The 20,667-nt window shown below is 43.5% G+C and overlaps 1 protein-coding gene across 1 annotated transcript in view; it reads right to left on the bottom strand.

The window, feature by feature from the left end:
• FRMPD4 (FERM and PDZ domain containing 4) overlaps positions 1 to 20,667 on the bottom strand; it is a 180,643-nt gene that overhangs the window by 80,619 nt on the left and 79,357 nt on the right. Inside the window, exons 2-3 of the mRNA XM_074983345.1 lie at positions 4,942 to 5,102; positions 82 to 184 (exon numbers count right to left, since the gene is read on the bottom strand). Coding sequence (XP_074839446.1) covers positions 82 to 184; positions 4,942 to 5,102 — 264 coding nt within the window. The remainder of the gene's footprint in view (positions 1 to 81; positions 185 to 4,941; positions 5,103 to 20,667) is intronic.

The raw sequence follows: 20,667 nt of genomic DNA, 5'->3' as shown, positions 1-20,667 counted from the left end.
TGATCAAGTGACTGCACTGGCAGTAAGCCACTGGGCCTGTGGTTTAACTGGTAGAATGAAAGCAGAGGACACATCAACTACCTGACAAGGTCGATGACTCTCTCCCTTGGAGCAGTGCTGACTGGCTCATCATTAATCATTATGATCTGATCTCCTGGTATAAGTTTTCCTTCAGAGGGGCCGCCTGGAGACAAGTGAGAAACAAGCACAGGTTAGTAGACTGTTATAAGTACGTGGACAGCTCACTCTGTTGTTCAGGTATTAGATACCATTCTGCTTGAAGGTCTAAAACACTTGCTGTTCATACACACCTCACCAGAAAGCTAACATAAATGTTCATAACACAGTTCCTGGTGTTAGGCACCTACAAGTACATTTAGGCATTTAAATAACCAGGGTCTGACTTTCCTAGACAATTCAATGGGAGCTGCATGTGACCAGCAGCTTTGAAAATCAGGCCACTTTTATTTAGGTGCCTCTATAGAATTGATGGGATACACCTGGTCAGAATTGGAGAAGATCGCCCAGGACTGGGGACACTGGCGAATGGTCGTCAATGGCCTATGCTCCAAGATGTAGAAGCGGAAGAGGCTCACGACTACTTCTATAGAATTACAATCGGACTTTAACATTAAGTGCTCAGATACAAAAGCTTTAGCCAAGAACCTTGGTTTCCAACTGTGTTGAAATGTAAGGTTAATGGTTAGGGTTGGGATGAGCAGAACTGAAACTTTTGGCCAGTAAGAAATTCTTTTTTGTCCTTGAGTAGCATTAGATGAAATCCTGTGGGTGAGTGTGAATGGGTTGCCAAAGAAAGTGAAAAGCCCATATATTTTCAGCAGCTGAGGGGATGCCAGAGCAAAGATATGTATGCTGCTAGGGCATACTGAGGCATTGCTGGAAGAGGGCAGAGTTACACCTGAATAGGCAAACTTAACTGCATATTTCCTGGATGTGAGAAGATTGAGTTTTGCTCAACTCAACAATTTGCAAGTAGATGACATATCACCAAGCAACCCTAATTTTGTATTAACATAATTATTCGCCATTGAATTTCCTAGGATTTTGACTAGGGAAATACAGGCTCCCGTTAGGAATTAATAGTCAGAAGAAGCAAGAAAGACATCATCATCTGGTATAAATGAGTTTGACCGTGGTGTGTAATACAGGATCAGTGTTCTAAGGCAGGGCGACCAATGCTTCCTGCTGCTCCCATTAGCTGGAACTGACGAACGGCAGCTAATGAGAGCTGGGAGTGGCTGTGCCTGAGGATGCTCAGGTAAACCAAGTATCCGGTAACCTACCACACATAACTCTTATGAACCATGTCCAGCCAGCACACCAGAGGTTCCCCACCCCTAGTCTGAAATAATGATTCTGAACCCGAGGTACAAGGCAGAGGTCTTCCAGGGGGAACATTGCCTCATCTAGATATTTGCTTAGTTTTACAAGGGGCTTCAACAAATGCACTAGTGACGCCAACACAAACTAAAATTTCATACAGACAGCCACTTGTTTGCATGGATCTCTGTGCAATACACTGAAATATAAATATATTTATATTTAAATTGAATTATTTATAATTATATGGTAGAAATGAGAAAGTAAGCATTTTTTTCAGTAACCATCTGCTTTGACACTTACATTTTTATGTCTGATTTTGTAAGTGAGTAGTTTTTAAGGGAGGTGAAACTTGAGTGCGGGCAGGGTACACAAAATAAGTCAGACTCCTGAAAGGAGTACAGTAGTCTGAAAAGTTGTGAAAAACTGGTGTAAGGTAAAGCTGGTAGTCTGGGATACACTATTCTCTGGGACTTCTGTGGACATCCAGTGATCAGGGGCTAGAAAACAAAAGGAGACACTTTGAAGGAATTGAGAGCCATCTGTGGTCAATTTGCAGGACAAAGACAGAGGAAAATGCCTGAGTGGCAGACAGGCTGATTGCATTTGTGGGCTAACAGAGGCAAGATTCCTTAGTGTTGCAGGCAGCTGGCAAGAAATGTACAGCCCAGGGTGCCTCCAATACAGATCGGGGTGCACTATCAGAGTTATGGTACCAAAGCGTGTTCTGGATTCATGCAGAGCCCTGCAGCAGGACTGGGACCTGCTGCCATAATAGTGGGTACCGCAGGATTAAAAACAGGCCTGCACAGGGCTCTCCTTTGGAGTACATAGGGGCTGGGGTGAGTTGGCACAGCCAAGACTGCAGGATGATTGTGATGAAAGGGATGAAGTGCACAGCCAAAGCGAGGGGTGGAAGAGGGGTGCACTGGCAGAGCTGAGGGTGAGGGTGTGCCATGCCTTCATTGCCTGAGTCCTGAAAACCTCTCACCTCCCCTACCATCCATCTCCTTTTCTCCCCTGCCCCATAACATCACTGGGTCCTTAAATTCCTCTCCTCCAATTCCCACTCTCACTTGTTGCCTGATATACCTCCCCTCCTAGGAAGCATAATTTGCTTTATTTGCAAGCAGTACAAACACCATTTACCCCTGCACATGGGCAAACCACATTTACGTGTTCTATAGGAAGTTTTGCTTGTCCTCTCATCTGCTCTCCACACTGACTTCCAACAGAATATTGGAAGTTCAAGATCTTTGTGCTTTTCTTCGAGGCAACAACCTGGGCCTGGTATGCCTACAGGTTTACCAAAAAGTTCAGGATAAGGACCAAAATTTAGTATTCCATTCCTCAAGAATAATGGAACTTTCTAGTACAAGGGCAAAATTCCTCTTTGTAGGAGACAAAACAGACATTCTCAGTTCTCGCCCGATATGTGGATGAGAGAAGAACCATTCATAATATATTTTAGTCACGTAACTGGAAGAAGATCAGATATTATGTGAGGAGCATATTATGAGAAACTACACAGGACAGAAAAAATGGAATACAATTATTTCTTTAAATACAATGAAAAACAATAGCAATGGCGAAGAATAATAACTGTGATATTGGCTTTTTGCTGCTAAGAAATGTATATGGTTGGGAACATTGCAGTGAGAAACAATAATTCAAAGTACAAGCTCTTACAGAATCATAGAGTTAGAAGGGACTGCAAGGGTCAATGCTCTCATGAAGAAGCTTCCTTAGCCCACCCCCAAGGCAGTCTGTTCTGTTGTCCTACTTTTCTCACTGTTCAGAAATGTTTCCTGAGTTTTACTCTAAGTCTGTGTTCTGTAATTTGAACCAATTGCCCCTTGTCCTGCCCTCTGTGGCAAGAGAGAACAATTTTGCTCCATCTTTTTTGAGCAGCCTTTCAAGTATTTGAAGACTGCAAGCATAACCCCCCTTAATCTCCTCTGTCAAACTAAACTTATCCAGCTCTTGCAGCCTTTGCTCCTATGGCTTGCATTCCATCCCTTTGATCATCTTCGTCAATCTCCTCTGGATCCTTGCCAGTTTTTCTACATCTTTTCTATACGTTGTTGACCAAAACTAAGCACGGTACCCCATCTGAGGCCTAACCAGTGCTGAGGAAAGCAGAGTACTATCAACTCTCCCGACACACATGCCGTACTTCTGTTCATACAACTCAAAACTGCATTTGCTTTCTGTGCAACAGCATTCCATTGTTGACTCCCCTCGAAGCTGTGATCTATCACAACTCCCATATTCTTCTCAGCAGTGCTGCTGCTGAGCCAGCTCTTCCCCTCTCTGAAATTGTGCATTTGGCTCTGCTTCTCTATGTACAACACCTTACGTTTGTCATTCCTGAATTTCATTTTTCTGTCTATAGCCCAGCTTTCTAATTTATCATTTCTCTGATTTGAATTTTAGCTCTATCTTCCAACGTACTAGCAACCGTCCCCTAGCTTTGTGTCATTGCAAACTGGCTCAGCAGGCTCTCTATACACACATCTAGATCAGTAATAAAAGTGTTAACCCCAGGCTCGAAACAGATCCCTGTGGGACCCCACTGGAGAACTCCAATCCAGCATCATTCGACCATTATGGGGGCACGCAAGTGTATCGGAATTTAGGGTGTCTATGCTACAGTTAGACACCCATGACTGGCCTGTGCCAGCTGATGCAGGCTCATAGGGGACAGGCTAATATGGCTCAGACTAGCAGGGTTGTATAATTGCACTGTAGCCTGAACTCTGGGAAATCCCCACTTCACAGGGACCCAGAGCCTGAGCTCTAGACTGAGCCTGAACATCTACACTGCAACTGAACAGCTCTGCAGTCTGAGCCCCTGAGCCCAGGATAGCTAGGGTGACCATCCCATCCCATACAAAGATGTATTTGGTGGGACGGTCCTGTATTTGGGATGCCAAAAAGGTGTCCCTACATATTTTTAAAAGGAACTAATTGTCCCGTATTTGGGCCCCACCCTGTCGCTGACCTTTTCCTCCAGTACCTGCACAGACACAGCTGTGGTGGGAGTCATTTTCCGAGCTTTGGGGGAGCGTGGGCGGCTGCTGCTTCCCCAGGGCTCTGGAGGAGAGCCAGGAGCTATCACGTTCCTGGTGTCTGCTGCTTCCCTGGGCTCCCAGAGATGGCCGGCAGCTGCCACCTCCTTCTCTGCTCCCCAGGGTTTGGTGGAGCTGGGAGGAGCCGTCCCTCTCCACATATCTCCCTGTCCTGTATTTGGGACAGGGAGATGTGGTCACCCTAAGGATAGCTGGCATACACCAGCTGCAGGATTATACCTGAAGTGCAGACATGCCCTCAGAAGGAAATCTATTGCTCATAATTCACTTCGTTGCTAGAATACATTAATCGTATTTGGTATTTGGTCCCAGTCAATGTAAATTCAAGTTCAAAATTATTAAATTTTAAAAAAGCACTTTAAAGAAATCAAACCACTTAGCAGACATTTAAAACCAATGCAGTCCTACTGCAAGTCTGACCCCATCCATCTTACTGCCAGCAGCACAACAGGAAGTTAATAAGTCACAAAGCACTGCTTTTGTGGCCAGACAAGGGGAAAAATCATACCTGGTGTTACTGAGCGTACAACAACTGGCTTTTCACTTCCAGCTACAAAACCGAATCCCAGCACAGGATCCCTCCTCATTTCCACTTTCCGAGGAGCTGGAGGGGTGATTTGGCAGCTGTCTATTCGAGGGTCTTCAAATGTGGCCGATGTTGTCATGTGACTGTGGGTGGAAAATTAATGGAAAAAAAAAAGGATAATTAAATTTTGCTTTTGTTGTACCTACACAAGCCAAGCACTTCAGGCTACAGGACAGGATGCATGTTTGAGACAGGCTTTCTGAAAGAACCAAAGTGTCACCTTATTTAATGTTTTTAAATATTTTTCATTAGGTTTTCTTACACAAAGGCCGCATCTACACGTGCACGCTACTTCGAAGTAGTGGTGCCAACTTCGAAATAGCGCCTGTCATGGCTACACGTGTTGGGCGCTATTTCGAAGTTGAAATCGACGTTAGGCAGCGAGACGTCGAAGTCACTAACCCCATGAGGGGATGGGAATAGCGCCCTACGTCGAAGTTGAACGTCGAAGTAGGGCACGTGTAGCCGATCCGCGTCCCGCAACATCGAAATAGTGGGGTCCGCCATGGCGGCCATCGGCTGAGGGGTTGAGAGACGCTCTCTCTCCAGCCCCTGCGAGGCTGTATGGTCACCGTGTGCAGCAGCCCTTAGCCCAGGGCTTCTGGCTGCTGCTGCTGCAGCTGGGGATCCATGCTGCATGCACAGGGTCTGCAACCAGTTGTCGGCTCTGTGGATCTTGTGTTGTTTAGTGCAACTGTGTCTGGGAGGGGCCCTTTAAGGGAGCAGCTTGCTGTTGAGTCCGCCCTGTGACCCTGTCTGCAGCTGTTCCTGGCACCCTTATTTCAATGTGTGCTACTTTGGCGTGTAGACGTTCCCTCGCAGCGCCTATTTCGATGTGGTGCTGCCCAACGTCGAAGTTGAACGTGGACGTTGCCAGCCATGGAGGACGTGTAGATGTTATTCATGGAAATAGACTATTTCGATGTCGCTACATCGAAATAAGCTATTTCGATGTAGCGTGCACGTGTAGACGTAGCCAAAGAGTAATAATTTCACAAATTACTTAGTTAATTTTCCAACCAGTACTTATAGCTGTACACAATTCTCACATCTGACAGTACAAATTTGACCAACTCTAAACCAACCAACTCTGACTTCAGTTCATTTTTTTAATGTAGGGAATGTGGCAGAAGGAACACAGTGCTGCTGAAGGCTGGGAGGAATGTGTCTCCCAGAGGTCATCTGCATGAGAATGCGAAGGGCAGCAGGTGTGATACTGAGGCTGGGAGGAGTGTGTCTCCCAGTGATCATTTGCATGAGAATGCGAAGGTGTGCATGTGTGATACCTTTTCAGGCAAAGCCTAATGGGTAGCAAGTAAACCATGAGATTTGGTCTATTGCAAACATGTAGTTGTAAAATCACAATTTAAGCTGACACTTAATGCGGGAGTTGTGAGATCTCACCAATGCCCTGGGTTGTTGTGGGGGACAAGGCAGTTGCCTTAGCTGTGTAAGACATTGATTACACAGGGCTCCCTGGTTTAAAGCATTGTGAGGGAGAAGGGGAGGGGCACTGGTTGAGCCAGCTTGCTGAGTGCCATGGCCCTGCCTATGCCTTGGCCATATAGCTGTAAGCCTGGCTTGACTAACCCTCAGCACCTGTTGAAAGATAGAGCTGGATACTAGGGTGTTTGTGAAACCCCATATGAGAGATACCAGGAGCTAAAATCACAGAGTGGCAGCTGAGGCCACGCAGAGCTGAAATTACAGGGTTCTGCCTTAGGGCAATCCCAAGCAGTGGGGTTGGGAGTGATGACGGCGGGCAGCCGGTAGGAGTGGCGGATGATGGCGACCGGCCGGTAGGAGCGACAGCGGCCGGTGGGAGTGACGACGGCGGGCGGCTGGTAGGAGCGGCGGCGGACGACGGTGACCGGCGGGCTATGGTGGGCGGCTGGTGGCAGCAAGGGGAGGCTGCAGACAAGTGGACAGCTAGTACTGCCCTGGTGATGTATCTGCGGGCTTTGGGTTTGGGACTGCACTGCAGAAGGTACATCCTGTAACTGTGTGTGGGGTAAAGGGCCAAGAGCCCCAGCAAGAGACTGGGTTCTACTGCATATGGGGATGGTATCTGGGTGAAGGGGGTTTGTCTCTTCTTTGCTTAGATATACTGCATCTGTCACCGTAACCTTGGGGTAGGTTATGGTCATTAAACAAGCCATTTCTATCTCAGACTCTGTGCTTGCGAGGGGGGCACCCAGCATGGGGGTGAAATTGTCCCTGGCCACTGGGTGGGGGCTCGAGCCGGTTGGTTGTATCCTTGACAGGAAAACCCCACAAGAGTTGAACCCAGCCCTTCTGGCAGGCATCTGGCATTAACAGAAGGGTTACATTTATTTTGAATTTTTCTTCCTCCATTTGTCAGGGAGGGAAGGAAGATTAAGCAACTTTGTGTCTACTTAAAACATTACAATTACATTCCAGAAAATTAGGTGCACAATTCTCTGCTATAACACATGCCAGAGGAAAGAGCATACCCAGTCAACCGGCAGCTTTCAGTATAAAACTTTCAGCATAGTTTGCATACACTTGAGCAATCTCAAGTAGCCTGGAAACAAACATGACACTCAGTTGTATATTTGGAACATGGGATCAATCGCTTTTGGATCAACAGAGCAAGAAAATTAATACAGGGGAGAAAGAAAGGAATGAAAAAACAGGGAAGAGAAGAAAAGAGAACAGTTGGTGTCAGCACTGTCTGATTACAGTACTAGATAAAATGAACCTGCAAAAAGATAGGTTTCAGTTTTTTTCTGGGACAGTGTCCCACACATTGTATGCCTAATACATGTTTAAAATCAATTAATTTAAATTATTAAAATCAGATCCCAAAACCAGAAGGCTTTTGTCTGGCAGGAAAAGATCATGCTGTTAAGTACTTTTTTTGAGCAGGAAAGGTTAAGGAAGAGGAAAGTCATCCAGTGTGACATATTCTCTGTTTGAAAGTCAGTCTCCTTAGGAAAATATGGTCTGTAAATGGTAGAAAATGGTAGCAGATAGCTCCTACATCTATGTCATAAAAAATCATAACAAATGAGAATTGTGTGGTGTTTTATTCAGGTTCAGGGTCTACCTCATATTCCGTTTCTTTATATCTTCAAAAATTGAGGTTGTTACATTCCCCCCCAACCAAAACACACCAGGAAATACGTGTATAATTATTAATCATATACCATGTAGAGAAGCTGTACATAGAGATCATTCTTCCACATCTAAGGCCTGTTCAAGTTGGTGGTATTCCCACCCTATGCCACACTTACTCATTCCTACTAATAAAAGTGTTCTCTGTTCCTGGAGCTAGCTTTTATTAACAACTTAAAAAGCAACAATAAAACAAGCCTCAATGTAACCTTTCTCATGAGCTTGGATTTTCCTTGAGCTTTTTGGGGAGTAAATGAACTTCAAAGTTGCCACGGGGAAGAATTTGCCTAATGAAATGCTGCATATGCATCGCAGCACTTCATTAGTAATCTCCCATTACCCTGATTACCACGCCCTCTTCGAAGAAAGGGGCAAGTGTAGACATAGCCTAAGTGTTTTAATATGGCTAACTGTGAAGGTATACATCAAGGGACAAGGACTGTAGAATGCAACAGGAGGAGGGGATTCCATCCTGGGAAGCAGTGACTCTGAAAATGTTTTGGTGGGAGGGGTTGGCTAAACAGCTGGACATGAGCTCCTAGTGCCATGCTGTGACCAAAAGAGCTAATGCAAATCTGAGATGTATAAACACAGGAGAGCTGAGTAGCACTGGAGTGGTTATTCTACCTCTTGCACAAGTACAATTCGTTCTAGAGTATTGTATCTGATGCCCACCATTCAGGAAGGATGTTGACAACCTGGAGAGTGTTCAGAGAAGAGCCACAAGACTCATTCAAGGATTGAAAACATACTTTATAACAGGGGTGTGCAAGTGGCCCACGAGCCAGATGCAGCTCACCATGGTTAGGCCCTGGCAGGCTGCCACATGCTTTAGCTGGGCCTCCATAGGTGCAGCCACTGTCAGATCCCATTCATCTCTGTTCACTGTTTCTGGCCAATGGGACTTGTGGGAAATGGTGGCTCCCATCATGGTGTCTTCTCCATTCTTGGCAATTTTTAAATCAAAATTAGATGTTTTCTTAGCAGTGCTGTCTAGAGATTATCTTGGAGAAATTCTGTGGTTTGTGTAATACAGAAGGTCACACTAGATGATGACAATGGTTCCTTCTGGCCTGGGAATCTATGACCATGAATGAATTCAGCCTCTTGTCCTATACATCAAGCAACGTTAGTAACAAATGGCCCACAGTCTGTCTCCTACTTCCTCCTTCAATAATCTTGTAGCATTTTTTGGTTAATATATGGTATTTACTTATAGTCTGATTATCTAGCATTGAAATACAGTACGTATAATGTTGATAATTTCAGGGTCTCCAATTCTAGCTATGGATTTGGGTTTCCAAAGCTGTTGTCTTTCATTAAATGCCTCTTTAGAGGATACTGACATTTCTGAAAGTTGCCTATTTTGAACTTCACTTAGGTAGCAATGAAATTTCACATATTTTCCATTTGTTTTGCTTTATCTCTCAGTTGAAATCCCTGCAATTTTCCCCTCTGAAATATGTTGAAGTTCTGTGTCTCATCGGTTTCTGCTGGTGACTCTAGCCTTCATTTCTGGAACAAGTTCTTCATCATTTGAGGCTGCCATCAATTAAGTGAAGTATTTACAAAATGGTGAATAAATGAGTGATTTGAAAACCAGTATCTGATTCTTGGAAAAATACTAGGTTTCAGGATTGCTGTCCTTTTCTGCCTTTGTGTATTTAGGTCCCAAGGTACTCTGGCATTTAGTCTAAATTGAATAAAGAAAAAATGGTGTCAGCTCTAGTGCCTCACATTACAAATTCCTACAACAGGAGCAGGAACTATTCATAAAAGCAGCTGTACAATTTGACGCCTGGTTCCATCCTTTACATCATCTTATCTTAAGAATCCTTAGTGGCAGCACAGTCATCCAAAGCCTAAAACAGAATATCAGCCGGGAGCAGTCAGTCATGATTTTGAGTAGGATGGCCTTTTTAAATGTTTTTTTAAGGCTTTCCACCTACAAAATATGTTTTAAAAAATCATCACAGTTTACACTTTCACCAATGGCTCTACAGAACCATTCAGTATATATGACCCTTGTCCAGAAGGATTACAGAGGAACAGCAAAAAGAATGTGTATGACCAGTTACAGGTGGCACTGGTGCTTTAAGGAGAAGAAGCCAGTGCACCTGTGATTCGTCAGCTTCTTCCTAGCTGGGTTTTAAGAGAAGGCACCTGGAATGCAGAGAGGGGGGACATCCCTGCAGGAAGTCAGGAAAGGGCACTTGAGAGCTGCCAGAGATCAGGAGATTGTAGGAAGTCCAGGTAGGAGGTTCAAGAGAAAGGCTGAAGGTAGAAGACCAGCAAAATGGTTTGTACACCGACATCTCCATGCTACAAAGGTGGAACCAGAAGAATGAAAGGGGACAGGGGAATGAGAAAGCTCCACTGATGAGAATGAATTCCTAGCAGGAATCTGCACAAACTCTGCCATGAAGCCTCTACCAGCTCCACGTGGTGCGTGAGAGGGATGGGGGTGCAGGATCTGGGCATGACGGGGATGGACATAGGGTGCTTGTGGGGACCTCCACTCCTGCAGGCACCTGTGGCTCTACATCCCCCCTTGCTCCAAGGCACTACCGCCACCCTCCCCACAAGGCAGGGTAAAAGCCTCCAGACAAGCACTTCGCTGTGCTGCTGTTTTCCTACCTGGAGTGGGCAGACAGGTAGCAGCAGTATACAAAGCTGCTTCCTCCTCCCCGTGCCAGGCAGAGTCTATGGGTTGGATCCATTCTGAAGCTTTGTTAGATCCATCCTGAGAGGCTCAGGAAGCTGGCGCAGGCAGTTCAGCTATGCATGGGGCCAAACCAATGGTCTTACTGAATCACAGACACCCGGATTAAGGAGGTTCAACTGTACTATGGAAAAGTGTAGTTAAGATGCCCCAACAACTTTACCCATATTCTGCAATGATACCCAGAGAGAAAACAATTGTAATATGCCTTGACAAATTTAATACAACCTGTGACTACAATTACTAATGTTCCATAACCATAATCGTATGGTTATTGCACGGTATCACTACCATGTTTGTATGCCTTTTCTATGCCTTTTTATACTTTAACATTGTAAAATTCTTTTAAGTTTTACCTGAACTCTGAATCTCATGGGTTTATAATATGCTTTAAGCTAGTATTACTGATCTGTGCTCTCAATTTCAACATCTTATTAATATACTTGCAGTACTGAAATTTAGCAAATGCAGTCCTTTTTGATAACTGAAAGGACAGAGAGAGTGAGTTTGCAAAAATGTCAGCTCTCTTGGGGTGCATCTACACTTGCATTCGTCTTTTGAAAGAGGTATGCAAATGAGGTAAACTGAAAATGCAAATGAGGTATACATTTGTGTATTTGACACCTCATTTGCATATTCTAATTTTGAAAGAGCTTTCAAAAGAAGAAAGCCAGTGTAGACGCTGCTCTTTCAAAAGTAAACTCCATCTTTGAAAGAATCCTTCTTCCCATTAAATAAAGGGAAGAATGATTCCTTCAAAGATGGGTTTACTTTCAAAAGAGCAGTGTCTACACTGGCTTTCTTCTTTCGAAAGAAGCTCTTTCAAAATTAGAATATGCAAACGAGGTACCAATATGCAAATTTATACCTCATTTGCATTTTTGATTTACCTCATTTTCACACCTCTTTCAAAAGAGGAATGCAAGTGTAGATTCACCCTTGGATTACTGAGGCTGGGTCTACATGAGCCCCTTCCTTTTGGAAGAGGCATGTTAACGAGCAGGTTCGAAAGATGCTAATGAGGCACTGCTATGAATATGCAGCACGTAATTAGCATAATGGAAACCACAGCTATTTGAAAGTGTGGCTTTCGAATCATGTGCCGCCCTTGGAGACGGGGATCTTCCGAAAGGACCCCCCCACAGTTTTCGAAAGCCCCTTCTTCCTACCTGGTGTTAGGAAGAAGGGGTTTTCGAAAACTGGGGAGTCCTTTTGGAAGGTCCCTGTCTCCACAGGTGGCACACGATTCGAAAGCTGCACTTTTGAATTGCCGTGGTCACCATTATGCTAATGCGGTGCTGCATATTCATGGCAGCGCCTCATCAGCATCTTTAGAACCCGCTCGTTAACACGCCTCTTCCAAAAGGAAGGGGCTCGTGTAGACACAGGGTGAGTGACTGGCACTTGGATTGCAATGAGAGTAGGGTTTTCTAGCAGAAAGACTTCCTGCCCTGGTTTTAAGAGTATCCGCATTGCTCAGCACTGACTCTAGACACCTCATTTTTATGAAATAAAAGATCAGAGTTGTATATTATTGATTAAGGTTGTAATTTTCTCACTGACACTCCAGAGCAGTTGGGTATTTTAATCCATTAGGCCATGTGTACTCTAGAAGCATCTGTCAACAGAAGTTACTGTCGACAGTGAAATCTCGACAGAGCCTCTGTCAACAGATTGCATCCACACACAGCTTGCTCTATTGACAGAGAACTGGCAGACTGCACTGCACTTTGGTGCCAGAAAGCAGAATGGCAGAGGGATAATACTGTCAAGGAAAATGCAGAGTTCTGTCGAGATTTGTCGACAGAATGCTTTAAGTGCATAGACGTTCCCTGAGTTATGTCGACAGAAGGCCTCTTCTGTCAAAAAAACTCTCTAGTGTAGATCCAGCCTTGGGCTGTTTCTACACAGGCCACTTCCTTTGGAAGTGGCATGCTACAGGGAGCAAAAGATGTTAATGAGGCGCGGATGCAAATTCCCTCCACCTCATTAGCATAATGTCATGTGATTTGGACTCCAGAAGACCTTTCTTCCGGACTCCAAAATGCCGTGTAGAAGCGTGGCCCTGGGGGGACTTCTGGAAGGAAGTCCTCCTTCCTTAGGCCCCTTCTTCCCAAAAATTTTCAGGAAGACGGGGCCTCCGGAAGAAGGACTTCCTTCCAGAAGCCCCCCCAAGTGGCTGCTCTTCTACACGGTGTTTTGGTGTCCGGAATAATGGCCTTCCGGACTCCAAATCACGTGACGTTATGCTAATGAGGCACAGGGAATTTGCATCTGAGCCTCATTAGCATCTTTTGCTCCCTGTATTAGCATGCCACTTCCGAAGGAAGTGGCCTGTGTAGCAACGGCCCTAGAGTCTTGGAAAATATAAGCCTGAATGAATAATATACAAGCCACAGGTTTGAGACAGAGATAGTATTTCAAGGGTGTACTACAAATACAAAAACAAAACAAAAACAAAAAAACCCAAAAAACTCCTGAGTGGGCTGTAAGAAAAAGAGGTTGTTTGATCAAATCCTAATTTATTTTCAGAAAGAAAGATAATTTACTGAGACTCAGCTAAATTATATTTTCTTTTTAATATTTTTAGAAACTTCTTGTGAATTTATAACACATGAAAGCTGACAGATTGACAGAGAGCAAAGTTTATTCACACTTAAGGTACGTCTATGCTGCACTCAGAGGTGTGACTGCAGCAGGTGTAATCAGTTTTGATATACACAGGTTGCAACCACATCTCCCAACTGTAGTACAAATGTAGTCCTGCGTACATGCCACAGAGCCCTTCTTTAGTATATACATGTACAAGGCAAAGCGCAGAAGCAAGACTGCCAATCCCATACATTCAAAACCAATGGGTCAGGCATTCCAAAATCCTGAGATTGTCTTAAAAATTCTCAGATTTTTTTCAAAAGGATAAGCTTAGGGCTCATTTTAGCTGCTTTCTGTATTTTGAGTCTTTAGGGTACATTCAGATCACATTTTAGAGCTTTCCTTTCCTGAGTGCCAGAAATTTTTTACATGAATGTTGTGATTTGTACATACTCCCTCATCTCCAAGAGCTGCAGGATTACGTAAAACTTCCAGGTACTTGGTATCCTGTGAGCTGGGATAAAACAGAGAGCTGGGAGAGGTTGTTTATATGCCTTGGTGGCTGAGAAAATGTAAGAACAGCCATGCTGGGTCAGACCAAAAGTCCATCTAGTCCAGTATCCTGTCTTCTGACAGTGGCCAATATCATATGCCCCTGAGGGAGTGAACAGAACAGGGAATCAGTTTTTCCACCCACTATTGCCTATTCCCAGATTTTGGCAAACAGAGGATAGGCTAATAGCCATTGATGGACTTATCCTCCATGTGCTTATCTAGCGGATTCGCACAGGGGCATATAACTGCATAGTCACCAGTTTGGTGTGTGATGATTGACTCCATACTGGTGCAGTATTTTGCCACGGAATGTGATGTGCCAAGAGCTGAGGCCCACAAGCATCTGCCAGTTTCCTAAGAAGCTTAACTTTAGCTACTGTTTCTTTCAAGTGGGCATGGCAACTCGGAGTGTGTGGTCTAAAGTCCCATCTAGACAGACCAGATCTTCTACGTGCCTCACCTTCTGGCCATTCAGATAACAATTCAGTTCTCAGGATGCATTGGCATGATGCACATGGAACAAACTAGCAACTGTTTTTATGATGCTTGGCTGGAGGCACCAAGTCCTGGTTTAAGGTAGCATCAAACTCATGACATGTCCAGGCCTGGGTCCAGGAACAGATATTTCATGACTCCATTGCTGGCAGGTCATTGATGTAAAGGTTGAAGAGGGTTGGAAAAAGGAGAGTCCTGGGATAACCTGGTGTCCTGGCATCACCAAGCACTTGTCTTCTCACCTATCTAGACTCTGAATTGCCTATGTCAGAGGCACAGTTCAATTACCTCTGTGACCCAAGGCAGCATGACCTGTGAGATCTTCATGAGCAACCAAATGTGCCATAAGGTACCTTATGCTGTTCTTAGATTGATGAAACAGCACCAGTTGTCAAATTTCTCTGGCATGCATTCAGCTTTCAAGAGCACCAACATTGGTAATATGGGATGATAGCTTATGTTTCACTTGAGTTCCTTCCAGGCTTTGGGAGGCCAAAGGCTTTTGTGTTACTTGGGTGGTCTGCCCTCACTGGTGATCCTGGCAAAGAATTACACAAGCCAAAGATGAGCAGGGAGCCAAGATTTTCCAGGAATTCAGAGGATATGCTATCTTAGCCTGCAGCTGTTTCACACATGATGCTATCCAGTGTCTGTTCCAGCTCCATTACCATGAATGATTCTGGACAGCTTCTGATCTGGTGCACACATTTAAACATACACCATTCATTTCTCACTTGTCTTCACATCTGTTTCTCTAAAGGTGCTCTGGCCACCTTAAGTAGGTGTCTGGCTTCCTGGTCAGGTGTCACTGCGTTTCAGCTGAGCGCAGATGGCTGCTGTGTTATTCCAAGGTACTGGCGCAGACTCCAGCCATTGTGGATGGAGGTGGTAGAGCTCATCCTCTCAGTCATCTCCTCTCATTTGGCTTGGTGAGCAGTGTCCAATGATTTGATAGGATGATCAGCAACATCTGGGTCACAAGATGCCTTGTACTTATTGAGCAAGGCATTGGTCTCCTCACTGAGACATTGGATGTAGACTAGGTGGCAACCACATGTAATGGCTCTACAGTCTGCTTCTTAGGTAACGCCACAGAAGTGACAGTAGGTATTAATTACTGAGATATGCTGAGTGTATTGTCTTCCAGCACTTCCCTATATTTTTCTTGGTAGGCCTTTTGGAAGTTGCACCACTTCTTTTTGTAACTCCTGAAAACTGGGAGCTGTAGCCCAATATGGATCAGTGACCATTTTTGTTAACTGTGGAAAGTTATGCAAGACTTGATTTCTTTCTGGTTGAGGATGATGAATGGAACTGACCCAGCACAAGTCAGGAGAACAGTTACAATCCTGTCTAGAAGTATGGAAAGTGCCTTGTTGCTTAGCATCATAGGTAAGGGCAAGTTCACTTTGAGATGCCCAGTCTGCAAGTTATTCACTGTTGGTGTCAGTCTCCTTATACTCTCAGTTTGTGTGATGGCTGTTTTCATGTCTGACAGACAGCGGGGTGTGGCAAAACCTATGGAAGCTTAAAGGCTTGTAAACATTTGCCAGCTAGAAACCGCCAACCTGGATGGTGTCATAGAATTTGATGGACATCAGTTGAATGGAATCTGCAATTTCAGATGAAGGTATACGGCTCAGCTGTGCTTCGGGTGTGCCACATGGCACAAGAAATTTTGTAACATTGTTATTGTAGTGCCTAGTTTTGAAAGTTGCCACATGTGTCTCTTAAAAGCAAATTATATTGATAGTATGCTGATAAGCAAGAACATCAAGCAAACTATGGTAATCAACAAATTCTCAACACTGAGTTGTAGCACATGTAATGCTGGTCCAGTGACATAGAAAGTCACCAGGTTGCAAAGCAGGTTGTTGGTGATGCCAGTACTGGGATTTGTTGAGATAGTGCTTGCAGAACTCAGATTGCTGGTTGGATCGTTTGTTTCCCTGACTGCTGACATGTACTAGCAGGTGGCACTGTGGGAAACCATTGTTCTTGTGTAATGAGAAGGAGTAATAAGACTTCCCTTTTTAATTTCTCCATACCAGTCATGATTTTATAAAGATCTATCCTGTTCCCGCAAGCAATTTATTTTCCAGGATGAAAAGTCCAAGTTTTATTAATGACAAGTATCAGAGAGGTTGTTAGTTTGTTTCAGCAAAAACAACACAAACTTGACAACATCAGAATGACTCTGAATAGGGACTGGAAATGGCCATGTCATTGCAAAAAGTAATCTTCCCCTTTAGGTATTTTTACCTTATCAGCTGTTGGAAGTGGGACATGTCCATCCTGATTAGCCTCATTAGCTTTGGTTTAACGCTTCCATCCGTGCTTATGTATAAATCTCTGACAACTAAAGCTTCTACTCCATGCATCTGACGAAGTGAGCTGCAGCCACTGGAAGCTTATGCCCTAATAAATTTATTAGTCTTTAAGGAGCCACTGGCATCCTTGCAGTCTTATTAATTTCTCCTTATATGACAGCCATTCCATACCCATAATAATTTTTGTTTCCCTTCTCTAAGCCTTTCCAATTCCAATACGCCTTTTGAGATGTAGCAACCACATCTGTACACAGTATTCAAGGTAGGCTGATCACTGATTTATCTAGAGGCAGTATATATTGTGCCTTATTATCTATGCCTTTCCTAATGATTCCAACATTCCATTTGCTTTTCTGACTGCTACTGCTTATTGAGCAGACATTTTCAGAAAATCATCAACAATGAATCCTTCAGTGGTAACAGCTAATTTATATGTATTATTGGGAATTTGTTTTCCAACGTGCATAACTTTGCATTGAACTTCATCTGCCATTTTGTTCCTCAGTCATCTACTTTTGCCAGATCCCTATGTAAATCTTCAAAGTCTGCTTTGGACCTCACTATCTTGAGTGGTTTTTATCATCTCCAAATTTTTCTACCTCACTTTTTCCAGACCATTTATGAATATGTTGAATAGAACTGGTTCCAGTACAGACCCTTTGGGACATGAATATTTAACTTTCTCCATTCTGAAAACTAATAATTTATTCCTACTCTTTGTTTCCCTTCTTTTAACCAGTTTGCCATTCAATAAGACACCCTTCCCTCTTATTCCATGAGAGCTTACTTTGTTAAGAGCAGTGGTGGGCAGCCTGTGGCCACAGATGATCTGGCTTCTTCCTTCTCTCAAGAGCATCTTGCACATGGAGGTACCACAGCCCCATATTTTTTATGCCTCCCCCTCCCTCTCAGCACTTTAGGAGCATCATGAATTGCCTGTTTCACTCTCTCTCCCCATGCCTCCCCCTCTCTCCCAGAGCTGGAATGCTGCAAATCAGCTGATCGTGGCATTCCAACTCTGGGAGGGAGGTGAAGGTGCAGGGATGGAGCACGAACCAGACTTGCATGCTCCAAAAGAGCTGGGAGGGTGGAGGAGGAGCAGGTAGGAGCAGGGCTCCAGTGCCCCAGTGCACAAGAAGAGCATGGGGGAGGGATGGCAGACAAGAAGCCCAGGGGGCTGCAGATGGAATCACAATGGTCTGTGAGCTTCTGCAGCCCACTGAGTTGAAGGACAACCACTTATGCAGCCCACTCAGGATTCCTGGTTGCCTATTGCTGCTTAAGAGCCTCTGGAGAGAGAACATGTCCAAAGCTTTCTAAAAATCTAAGTACACTATATGCACTAGATGTCCTAGCCCACATCCTTATTGAGTCCATCTAAACAATTCTAGTAGATTGGTGAGGCACAATTTCCCCTTACAAGAATCTCACTGACTTTCCCCAGAAAATTATTTTTATCTACATGCCTGCTAATTTTGTTCTTTATTATACTTTCAACCAGCATGTATGGTACTGAAGTCATGCTTACCAAGCTGCAATGGCCAGGATCACTTCAGAAAAAACTGTAAAAAATTGGCATCACATTAGTTCACCAAACTACAGTTAGTAGTTCTGCAATTTCACCTCTTAGTTCCTTCAGAACTCTTGGGTAAATATTGTTTGGTCGTGGTGACTTTATTGTTTAGTTTATCAATTTGTTCCAAAACCTCCTCTTATGACACCTCAGTCTAGGACAGTTCCTCCAATTTGTCACCTGAAAAGGATGATTCAGGTTTGGGAATTGCCCTCACATCCTTAGATGAGATGACTGATACAAAGAATTCATTTAGTACCCTTGCAATGACCTCATCATCCTTCAGTGTTCTTTTAGCATCTCAATCATACAGTAACCCCACTGGTTGTTTAGCAGGTTTTCTGCTTCTGATGTACTTAAAAAAAGTATTAGTTTTTGAGTCTTTGGCTAGTTGGTCTTCAAATTCTTTTTTGACATTTTTAATTATATTTTTATACTTCATTTGCCAGATTTTAGTGCTTTTTATTTTTTTCCCAAAGGGATTTAATTTCCACTTTTTAAGGGATGTCTTGTGCATCTCACTGCTCCTTTTATTTAGTTGCTTTACTTAGTTAGCCATAGCGTCTCTCTCTCTTTTTTTTTTTTAAATTTGGGATATGCAAATTTGGGGTATTTAAGCGTCTGTTATTGTGTCTTTAAAAGGTTTCCCTGCAGCTTGCAGGGATTTCACTTTTGGCAATGTACCTTTTAATTTCTGTTTAGCTACCTTCCTCATTTGAGTGTGGTTCCCTTCCTGAAATTAAAGGCTACCGTGATGTGCTTCTATGGTGTTTTCCCCCACCATAGGGACGTTAAATTTAATTATGTTATGGTCACTGTTACCAAGTGGTCAAGCAATATTCACTTCTCGGATCAGATCCATTTAGGACTAAATCAAGAATTGCTTCTCTTGTGGGTTCCAGGACTAGCTGCTCCAGAAAGCAGTTCTTTAAGTTGTCATGAAACTTCACCTCTCCATCCTGTCCTGAGGTAATATGTATCCAGTCAATATGGGGATAGCTGAACTCCCCCATTTTTACTGAGCTTTAATCTTCCTGAGCATTTCACAGTTACTATCACCATCCTGGTCAGGTGGTCTGTAATCTCTCTACTGCTATATTCTAGTTTTTGAGCATGGATTTACTATCCATAGAGATTCTAAGGTGTGATTTGGTTCATTTATGATTTTTACTTCCTTTGATTCTATGCTTTCTTTCCCCCACCAGCCTGGCCTGTTCTGTCCTTCCGATATATGTTGTATCCTGGTACTACTGTGCTCCATTGATTACATTAATTCCACCAAGTTTCTGTGATGCCTAGTACATCAATATGAGACACTCTAGTTTATCCATCTTATTTCATGTGTGTTTTCTCCAAGTTAATACACTCTCAGAGATTCTGTACACATTTTTCAGAATTAGGGCAGTTAAATGTACTCAACAATATGCATCGTGTGCTTATTTTTCTCATTGCAACAGGAATGTTGGAAAAGGTGTAAAGTACTTAGATAAGCTGTTAAGTGACTACTGCTGAAAGAGAATCTGCCTGCTGCATACACTCTTCTAATGTCCAGTAAAGATTAACATAATTCACAATTGGAAGTGCAGAGTTTCTTTTTAAGAAACCGATTGATTTTAATTAGTTCATACAGCAGTTAATATCTAGTCCAGATTTCATCAAACACAGATCTTGTGTTTCCACAGCTGTGATGAATGGTGATGCCTGATGAAAGCTGACTAATTGCGTGAGAGTGTGGGTCTGTGTCATGGTCAGTACTACAGATACAAGAGATCATTGGAAGAACTTCTCTAGAAAGACAAAAAAATCTGATAATTTTTTATGTCAGTGTCAATTCTATTTTTTCATAAGCTTCTTCAGTGGTTAAATCCTCTAAAGTAAGGTCATTTTATAACACCCTAGAACTGTCAATATAAGCCATCTGGATGAGCATATGGTGAAAATGTAATTAGAAAGGAAAAAAAGATTTTTCTGGTTTCAGAAATTATAGTCAGCAGCTTTCTCACAAAATTGGATACAGTGAAATCTGACTTGCACAAACATTTTCCTGACTCCCCCTACCTCTTCCTCAACTTCCAATGTGATGTGAACCCCAGAGCAAGATTAAAGCGAGACAAACTCCTAATAAACAGAATGACAAGTATCAGAGAGGTAGCCTTGTTAGTCTGTATCTTCAAAAACAACAAGATTTTGTGGCACCTCATAGACTAACAGATTTTGGAGCATCAGCTTTCGCGGGCAAAGAC

Source organism: Carettochelys insculpta, chromosome 1, assembly GCF_033958435.1.
Source record: "Carettochelys insculpta isolate YL-2023 chromosome 1, ASM3395843v1, whole genome shotgun sequence".
NCBI lineage: Eukaryota > Metazoa > Chordata > Testudines > Carettochelyidae > Carettochelys > Carettochelys insculpta.
Note: the sequence above shows the minus strand (reverse complement) of the source record. Positions and strands in the feature narration are given on the sequence as shown.